Source organism: Xyrauchen texanus, chromosome 2, assembly GCF_025860055.1.
Source record: "Xyrauchen texanus isolate HMW12.3.18 chromosome 2, RBS_HiC_50CHRs, whole genome shotgun sequence".
NCBI classification, from domain to species: domain Eukaryota; kingdom Metazoa; phylum Chordata; class Actinopteri; order Cypriniformes; family Catostomidae; genus Xyrauchen; species Xyrauchen texanus.
Window position 1 is genome coordinate 58,836,126 of NC_068277.1, and position 10,497 is coordinate 58,846,622.

Consider the following 10,497-nt stretch of genomic DNA (forward strand, 5'->3'; position numbering starts at 1 on the left):
TCAGCTTGAGGACATAAGTGTCTTTTGCTATCTCCAGAGCTTGAGGATTTTGAATTCTTTGACATGTTGACTTAATTGAACAGTTATGTAGCAGGGTGTATCGAATCTCACAGGTTTAAGACACAAAAAAGAATTAAAAACTAGCAAAGTGTGCAGAGCTCGCTGTTCACACATCCGACCCCGGCATGGTGCCACGCGACTATCCTTGGAGGGACTTTAATGTAGACAGAATTTACATGAGTGTCCCAAAGGATATTAATAAGCAAGCATCTTTGATTGGTTAGTTTATTTTCACAAATGGCTGGAAAACTGATTTCTACCCATAAGACCCATTTTCAGCAGTCACGGGACAGACACAAAGCTTTGAGACCATTTAAGGTTATAGCAGTATTTAGAAGAAATGGAAATTTAAAAGATATGTTAGTGCATGCCTGATTTTACAACATTCTGCCTATAAACCCAAGTTTCTATCTTGGCATCTTCTTTTTTAATCCAGTAATTTTGCTTTTAACAAATCTTCCTAGTTGGGGAGTCCCATTTTACAAACTTTTACATTGCAAAGTTGAAATGTTATTTATGTTATATTGTATGAAGTGTGGGAAATTATATATAGGTGAAACAAACCATACCCTACAGTTTGTTTAAAAAAAAAAAAACATTTATATCAGGTGGGCCAGGAGCCGGACAAAATATTATATTTTCATTTTAGAGAACCTTCAGTTGCAAACCTTTAGATTTCAGGCCTAGAAAGTTATTGACTGTGGTTAACTCAACAGTGAAAGCAGGTGTACAGGATTAATAAATTAGGAACAATACAACCAAAGGGTTTAAACCAAAAATATTAATAGAATATAGTTATAGAATGGTTTTTGGTAAGGCTTCAATTTGAACCATACCCCTTTTTACTGATATTATCAATTTGTTATTCCAGGATTCCATTCCTATACTGACTCAATATATCATTAATAGTCCCTTGTCATAAGAATAACGTTTAAGGACTTTTATTTTGAAAAGGATAAATTCCGGTTTTTCCATGTTATTTCTTTAATTCCTCCCAGGAATGCATTAAGCATGTGTGCCAGAGCAATCTATCTATGTATACACACACACTATTGATCTGTTACTCAATTATTTATTTTATCACCAATAACTTTAAACATATTAAGGAGATTAACCTTATAAAAGTTACATTCAGATTCAACCGTTTTGACCAATTTTTTATATCCACAATTTCCCCAAGTTAGTTTATTTTACATATATCTTAAGGATGGAAAATAGATACACCCAAGATATTTTAACTTAATGTTATGTTTAAAAGACATAAGACAGAGCACTGTTGCTTCAGTTAAATAAGCCCGATCTACAACACGCTTTTGCTTATGCAGAAGATTTTCCGGGATAGGAAATAATCTTGCAGTTACATATTACAGCCACTAGGTAACACTGTTGTTCGAATAGTAATGGATAGTAATTTTCTTAATGATGAATTATAATAAAATATACACGTTAAGCAAATCATATGTTAAAATTGTCCGTGAAAATATAACTTTAATTGAAATATGGTGAAGCTAATCTGAAGTTTTCCATCAGTTATATTTATTAAAAAATTCTTAAATTGACCAAGTTTCTCAATGAAAATACCAACAACAGCATTTCTGGGGCTTTTGCACTTTTAATCACATCTTATGCCCAAGATGAACCTATGGCACTGGATGGTAATTGCTTTGCCATACAATAGAACAACTGTATTTAACATTCACAAACCAAAACAAAAAAAAAGCTAGATTTTTTTTAACAGCTTTCAATAACTTCAACGAAAAACATGTGAATAATAACATTATATAATAATAATGTATGTAGTAATGTTCATTCAAATAATTGAGGCCTATCTACAGACAACACTTAGATTTACCTGTTGCATCAGGTGTGATACACAAAAAGCAACTTGATGAAGCATAAACTTGTCTAATATAGATTACAGTGTCACTGAATATTGGTCAAGGCCCCATAAATTCAGTGAACCCAAAGCCAGTTTGCTCTGGCTTACAGCTCCTCCGGAGGGTTGATCCTGTCTGGAGATGCTTCTGACGTAACCATGTAACCCTTTCCAGGCGGGATACCAGTGGCAAGTGCTTTAGTCCAATCTTTGGTGTCACAAAAAATCAGCAGGATTTCAAGCACTGTAAATTAGACACAGGCAATTAAACAGAATATTTCAATAAGGGACGAGAAGAACTATTCTTTCAGGAGTGTAAAGACTGAAGTCTGCTGAAGTTAACACCTTGGTTGATGGCTAAGATTTTGGAGTGGAAGTTTTTGGGGTTGGATCTCTTCACCATGTATTCGTCGATAGGTAGTCTCACCATGTGAACACCAAGCTCTTTCGCCCTTGTGTAGCTTATTTTCTGTTAAAGACAATATCATTCAGATCTTGTTATTAATGGCTTTAGGCAGCAGTACGGTGACTTGCTGCCAGACACTACAGAACACCTTCAGGGGTCTTGAAGAGTCCATGACTCGGTGGATCTATGCTGTTTAGGACCAACAGTATATTAGGTGGGTGGTCATAAAAGTTTTGGCTCATCGGTGGACACAGACATACAGAGTTCAACATGTATGACATGCAGCTGCGCAATTACACAAATACAATCCCCATGTAGCAGATCTAGACAAGTGGCGCTGGGGTGGTGGAGGGTTTCAGAGAAAACTCACAGCATGCTGCAGAGAAACTGGCTCACTTGCAAACTAAGCAAGTTTAAATGTTAGGCAAATTGAAATTACGCAAGTTGACTGGCTACTGATTACACATCAAAGGACCTATCTCCTTACTACATGTGCCTGAAGTTTAGTCATTTGTTCTAAACTGATTTTGCACATTCCTTCAAACTAAGTCTAAAAACAATTAACGCAACAATCTAAAAAGTTTGTAATAGTCCAAAAACACTGCACACTAATTTCTCTGATCCAAGATTTACCCTAACAGTAAACACAGACAACTAAATTGATCTAAAGAGAAGTGAATGACACATTCTTGCCATTCATATTTATTATAAACATATATTTTTAAACAGTATAGTTTTGTGTCTATAGCTAAATAAGTTATGAATTCAAAAGAGTGTGTTGATAGTTTTGGTGCAAGTATTTTATTTTAATAAATGCTTATCAGAAAAGAATACAGAGCTTCATTATGAAGATAAACTGAACTGTTTTGTTGGCTGTGTTAACTGTTTAGACAGCATAGTATGGGGAAACTGTAAATGATAATAGTATGAACTCTCACCTTTTGTATGCTTTCATCCACTAAACCTCCAAGGATATAAATTTTATCTTCCTCCACACGTTCTAAAACTAAGAGAAAGAAATCAAAACAGACAATTTAAATCTATACAAGATCTAGTTTGAGTTTTTACAGCAGCACTGTCTAAAGGGATATTTACACCGACAGCGATTTACAGCAACTACGGAAAAGGAAAGTAGTTTTGTTTCTTTTCTTTGAACTAAAATGCAGAGATAAATTGTGCACCATAAGTATGTTCTATATAGGAATGTTTCATACATATAGCTAAGGTTAAGATAAGGTCAGTAAGCAATTTTATCAGACTGAAATCATGTTAATATAATGTTTATGTATAATGGCTATACTTTTGAAACAATGTGTATTTTAATGTTTATGGACAATCACCATTCATTTACATTGTAAGTGCCTTTTTTCTTTTAAATAAATGAGTCAAAATGAATTTTGTGATCGACTGAATGCTGTCGCTTGAGCTTAACTTGTGATGAACCCGGAATATTCCTTTAAAGGTGCACTCAGTATCTTTTAAACTTGTGTCATCTTAGACCTACAGTGACATCTAGTGGTGTGGATACAGCATCATGCAAAATCAATAGTTTTTAGTTGCAGATGTATTATGCAGTATTGAGTTGGTCATGTGATTTTAACATGGCAGCCCCCATGAGAAGACCCTCTCCATGTAGAATAAAATAGCTTTTATATGGTTACTGATATGACTGGAGTCTTCGTGTCATGTGATTGCTCATGATTTTATACCTATGTTTCAAAATTAATTTCTTTGGGAGTAAAACTTAAAAAGGAAAATATTACCGAGTGCACCTTTAAATGCAATGTACAGTATGATTGATATGAACCTTCACTTGCATCTGGGGTTAAATAGATCAAATCTTCAGAGGGAAACAGATTGAACCAGCTCTCCTCAGTCACATCAATCTGTCAAATACAGAGATGGTGGTAATTCATTATATCAAAACTATACACTAAAATGTTCAAATGTATGCAGTCACCCCCTTTTTAATAACAGGTTTGGCTATTCCAGTCATTTCAGTGATGACAAATCTTAAATGAAGTTACTACCTCTTTTTATTTTTTACTATAACTATATTTTTACTTTAGTACTATTATACTATAAATCTACTTCTAAACAACCCTCTTACAGGTGAAACTCGAAAAATTAGAATATCGTGCAAAAGTTCATTAATTTCAGTAATTCAACTTAAAAGGTGAAACTAATATATTATATAGACTCATTACAAGCAAAGTAAGATATTTCAAGCCTTTATTTGATATAATTTTGATGATTATGGCTTACAGCTTATGAAAACCCCAAATTCAGAATCTCAGAAAATTAGAATATTACATTAAATCAATAAAAAAAAAGGATTTTAAATACAGAAATATCGGCCCTCTGAAAAGTATAATCATGCATATGTACTCAGTACTTGGTTTGGGCCCCTTTTGCATTAATTACTGCCTCAATGCGGCGTGGCATGGATGCTATCAGCCTGCGTGCACTGCTGAGGTGTTATGGAAGACCAAGATGCTTCAATAGCGGCCTTCAGCTCTTCTGCATTGTTTGGTCTCATGTCTCTCATCTTTCTCTTGGCAATGCCCCATAGATGCTCTATGGGGTTCAGGTCAGGCGAGTTTCCTGGCCAATCAAGCACAGTAATACCATGGTCATTGAACCAGGTTTTGGTACTTTTGGCAGTGTGGGCAGGTGCCAAGTCCTGCTGGAAAATGAAGTCAGCATCTCCATAAAGCTTGTCTGCTGAAGGAAGCATGAAGTGCTCTAAAATGTCCCGGTAGACGGCTGCGTTGACTCTGGACTTAATAAAGTACAGTGGACCAACACCAGCCGATGACATGGCTCCCCAAACCAACACAAACTGTGGAAACTTCACACTGGACTTCAAGCATCTTGGATTGTGTGCCTCTCCATTCTTCCTCCAGACTCTGGGACCTTGGTTTCCAAATGAGATGCAAAATTTGCTCTCATCAGAAAAGAGGACTTTGGACCACTGAGCAACAGACCAGTTCTTTTTTTCTTTAGCCCAGGTAAGACGTTTGACATTTGAAGCCCATGTCCAGGACCCGCCTGTGTGTGGTGGCTCTTGATGCAGTAACTGCAGCCTCAGTCCACTCCTTGTGAAGCTCCCCACACATTTGAATGGCCTTTTCCTGACAATCCTCTCCAGGCTACGGTCATCCCTGCTGCTTGTGCACCTTTTTCTTCCACACTTTTCCCTTCCACTTAACTTTCTATTAATGTGCTTTGATACAGCACTTTGAGAACATCCAACTTCTTTTGCAATTACCTTTTGAGGCTTTCCCTCCTTGTGGAGGGTGTCAATGATGGTTTTCTGCACAACTGTCAGGTCAGCAGTCTTCCCCATGATTGTGAATTCAACTGAACCAGACTGAGAGACCATTTAAAGGCTCAGGAACCCTTTGCAGGTGTTTAGCTGATTAGAGTGTGACACTTTGAGCCTACAATACTGAACCTTTTCACAATATTCTAATTTTCTGAGATTCTGAATTTGGGGTTTTCATAAGCTGTAAGCCATAATCATCAAAATTATATCAAATAAAGGCTTGAAATATCTTACTTTGCTTGTAATGAGTCTATATAATATATTCGTTTCACCTTTTAAGTTGAATTACTGAAATTAATGAACTTTTGCACGATATTCTAATTTTTCGAGTTTCACCTGTATGTGCATTCACTAAAGTTCTTTGTTTTTTGGTGATTCACATTCTTTGTGCATATTGCCACCTACTGGGCCGTTGTGCAAATAGGATTTATTTATCCTTTATCCCTCCCTTTTTACTTCCCCTCCCTACCCAGTAGGTGGCAATATGCACAAAGAATATGAGTCACCAAAAATATGAAGCAATCCCCTAAATGGGCATACAAGGTCTGTTTGAAAGTAGATTTATAGTATAAAATGACTTAAATATTGATCTCTTTCTCACCCACACCTATTATATCGGTTTTGAAGATATTAATTTAACCACTGGAGTCATATGGATTACATTTATGTTTCCTTTATGTGATATTTGGAGCTCCAAAGGTCTGATCACCATTCACTTGAGACATTCTTCTAAAAATCTTTGTTTGCGTTCTGCAGAATAAAGAAAGTCATATACATCGGGGATGGCATGAGGGTGAGTAAATGAGAGAATTTTCATTTTTGGGTGAACTGTTCCTTTAATGTGACGGCATACAATGACATTCTAGATAATTGCTTTCAACTTGACTGACCTGCACAAAGCCTAGACCTGAACCCCACTGAACACCTTTGGGATCGGCCCCATCGCCGATCATCAGTGCAGCAAAGGGATGGTTTAATCCCCATGCTATTGAAATAGTATGATCAATAAGACTAAAAACACCAGTGAGGTCAGGCACTTGCAAAAATGTGCGGACAGTCAGTCCTAAAGTCCAGATTTGAAAAACAACTTGTAATGTGTGCAGTGTGAACTAAGCCCCAGACATTTCCGGACCGTCTAACCGAATAATTCAGGAAGCCGTCATTCATCCTAATGCATTCTTTATACAGCAGACTGTCCTCCTTTAACTCCGTCAGGAAAAGGTGGAATGGCCGTATGGCTTTCTTATTGGATCCATAGAGGCGCCTGATCTGACCCGCGAGACGGCTGATTTCCTATGAGAGAAAAGTACACATTTTACCACAAGGTAGGAATTGTCATGATCGTCGAAAGGAATCAACACTTCAATTTTCACAAGAACTCTGGAAATTGTGCGTGTAAAGCATATTGTGTTTTTGTAAAGCTCACTTTGTGTGACATGCAGTCAGTCATGCTCAGATCCACACACAGGCGTGGTCCTGCACATCTGGCCTCTTCTAGTCTCTCTTTAGTAATCGCTTTAATGACGCGTTTACTGAGCTGGGGCCCAGAAGTATCTGGCATTAAAGGAATTTTTTTTTTATGTTAATACTATATAATTATTGTTAAATATATACAATATTATATTATATTTTTCATCATTGATCATCTAACTGTTGTTGGGTCATTCCTGTTATGCAGTACCTTATAATGTAACAGAAAATTATTTTATATAAATACAAACAAAGGAATAGTTTACCCAAAGTTGTGACATGTTAAAATTAAACTGATATGATTTTCACCTTTTAAATGTGAGTTTAATATTTAATTCTATATAAAAGCATATATGGGGCATGGACTTGACTTGACTTGACTTTAGGCATAGTTCGCCCAAAAATGACATTTATTTCATCATTTACTCACCCTCATGCCATCCCAGATGTGTATGACTTTCTTTCTTTTACTGAACACGATATCTCCGCTCTGTAGGTCCTTACAATGCAAGTGAATGGTGGCCAGAAATGTGAAGGTCCAAAAAGCACATAAAGGCAAAATAAAAGTAATCCACACTACTCCAATGGTTTAATCCATATCTTCAGAAGCGATATGATAGGTGTGTGTGAGAAAAAGATCAATATTTAAGTCCTTATTAATAACTATAAATTCTCCTCCCTGACCAGATGACAATATGCACGAAGAATACAAATCGGCAAAAACAATGTCGAAGTGAAAGTGGAGATTGATAGACAAAAGCTATTTAAATATTGATATTTTTCTTACTTCTGAAGACATGGATTTAACCACTTGTATCTTTTGGATTACATTTAAGCTGCCATTATGAGTTTTTTTTTTTTTACCCTGCTGACTTGCATTGTATGTACCTACATAGCTGAGATATTTTTCAAAATATCTTCGTTTGTGTTCAGAAGAATAAAGTCATACACATCTGAAATGGCATGAGGGTAAATTATGAGAAAATGTTCACACTTTAAGATTTACTGCATAGCATGTGTGACCCTGTTATGTAACAGCATCAGCATGCATTAAAGGGAAAGAGAGTGCACCTTTATTTTGGCCGTTGAGCTTCTTTCTCTGTTTCTCCTCTTTTCGTTTGCTTTTCTTCGCTTCCAGCCTTCTTTCCCATTTGCGTTGCTTCCGCATGACATTTTTCTGGGCAGAGGTAATAAAATAAGTGACACACAATGGTGTTATCTCAACAATATGGCTCATCCTCAACATAACCACGGTAACGAATCTTATCTTACAGAACACGTGGTTTCCTGTCTGTCAGCACACACGGATTCGAGCTCCACATCGATGTGCAGAAAGTCCAATAAATCCGTGATCGTCGCGTCGTTTGCTTTCATCCGCTCATCTTCGTTGTAACAGCTTTCGTGATGTGTTTCACCTTCCATTTGATTCATTTCTAATGTGAGATCCAGACAAACGAAAAACGAAACAAACAAAACAAAGGACTAAAAGAGAACATGAATCGCGCACCGCTTACGTGTAAAGTGATATATTCTGATGATGTGGTGGCCGACACATAACAAGGAAGCAACTAATAACTTATATAAAGACATAAATAAATAAAATGAACAGTAATCGTAAAAAGAGAACTCATTAGTGTCTCTGAAGTAATCACTAGTGATGTAACGTTCGCCACCGGCACAGAGGCTTCGAAGCTCGAATCAAAAACATCTCACAGTGAAGCACTGTACCGGAGCTTGATTCGGCTCGCTATAACCACGTGATCTGTGACGTCCGAAGCTTCGTTTCCGCACACAACCACGTGACATCTTCGATTCAAAAATAGCGCGAATCCCTTGCGCAGGTTTCGAGTGTCATTCGCTGAGATAGTGAAACAGAGGGTGAGTTCTTTTGAATTGCTAGCATGGAACCAGCCAAGAAAAGAGACAGCATTTTCAGGTGGTGTCAACAAATAAAGTAAGTTTAATAATATCAAGAATTATAATAATAATATTAATAAGAATCAAACTATTTGATAAGAATAAATCATAAGAATAATTATTTAAATGTGTAATTTTGTTTATATTCAATGTGTAATAAGCATATACATATATAACATAATTAATATGAACATATTACATGTACTCAATGTAATACATGTGGGCTTTTTCTGTATGTTAAGTGCTTAATTTGTTCTCAGCAGTTGTCATATAATAACAACACTTCCTCAATGTTGAGTAGGGCTGAAACGATTAGTGGACATTATCGACAATGTTGACAATTAAACCATTTTTAGACAAAAAATGTCTCTGTGCAGTCAGCGCCTCTTCTATGAGATGTGTGAATGTCCTGATTTAAGGGGGAGTGATTGAAACGGCACCCGGCTGATGCAGACTCTGGCTAGGGGACACTCGACCCTTGAGCTTAATTCAGCTAGATTATAAAATGATGGCTTTCAACTTATTATATTAATCATAATATATGTGTCACTGTCATTTCTTATCATGAAGAAAATTGGCAATACACAGCTTTATTAATAAGAGAGAGTTTATTTTTTGTGAGTTAAAGATGGATTGAAGTGAACAGAAAGGTGCGAGAGGGTAGTCTTGACCCCATTATACACTGCAACAAAATACGTTTTTTGATTTGTTTTTGTTTTGGCTTGTTTTCCAATATACATATCTAAAACTTCATAAAAACAACATACAGTTACTTCTTCTTTTTACTTTGTCTTCAGCAGCTATACTGCAGAAGAAAAAAATGTTCTCTGAGAATGTTGAATATAATATTAAAAATACAAATATTTTAAAATATTTACAAATCCTTTAAAAAAAGATGCATTCACCTGAGAGGCAGCGTATAAGATATTTAGGCTTGCTTTTAGAGAATAGATCTTGAATATAAGTATATTTAGTCTTTACTGCACTTGCAGAAGTATAACCAAGTGAAAAAATAAATATACTAAATATCTTCTATGTTGCTTCTCAAGTAAATGTATCTTGTTTTAAGGATTTTTGACAATTTTAAATGAACAAGACAAAAACACGATAAAACAAAAAAACTTTTTTTGCAGTGAATTTCTTTACTGAATTAAACTAAAAAGTATTTTTTCCCTTAAAAGTTAATGTCATTTAGAGGTATTTTTAAAAGATGATTTTGTCCTTTTATTGTTAGTAAGCATAATTAATACAATATTCAACTTGAAACACAAGCCGAACAATCGTTTAAGAGCTAATGATTAATCATTGCACTAATCGCCGAATAGTTGAATAATCATTCTAATAGTTGTTAGATTATTAGCCCTAATGTTGAGACATTTTAGAACTAAACATGAGAACACATCTTCATGAAGTGGACCAACAGTTACAAGCAACCAAGGT

The 10,497-nt window shown here is 35.8% G+C and overlaps 1 protein-coding gene across 1 annotated transcript; it reads right to left on the reverse strand.

Annotated features, from left to right (window-relative positions):
* Nucleotides 1-1,618: 1,618 nt before the first annotated feature.
* Nucleotides 1,619-8,867, reverse strand: trmt10b (tRNA methyltransferase 10B). The gene is made up of 8 exons (XM_052149520.1): nucleotides 8,413-8,867; nucleotides 8,212-8,317; nucleotides 7,097-7,224; nucleotides 6,811-6,963; nucleotides 4,150-4,228; nucleotides 3,281-3,348; nucleotides 2,282-2,405; nucleotides 1,619-2,180 (listed from the first exon to the last, which is right to left on the reverse strand). The coding sequence occupies exons 1-8, from the start codon at nucleotides 8,569-8,571 to the stop codon at nucleotides 2,044-2,046; spliced, it is 954 nt and encodes a 317-aa protein (XP_052005480.1). The 5' UTR covers nucleotides 8,572-8,867; the 3' UTR covers nucleotides 1,619-2,043.
* Nucleotides 8,868-10,497: the final 1,630 nt, after the last annotated feature.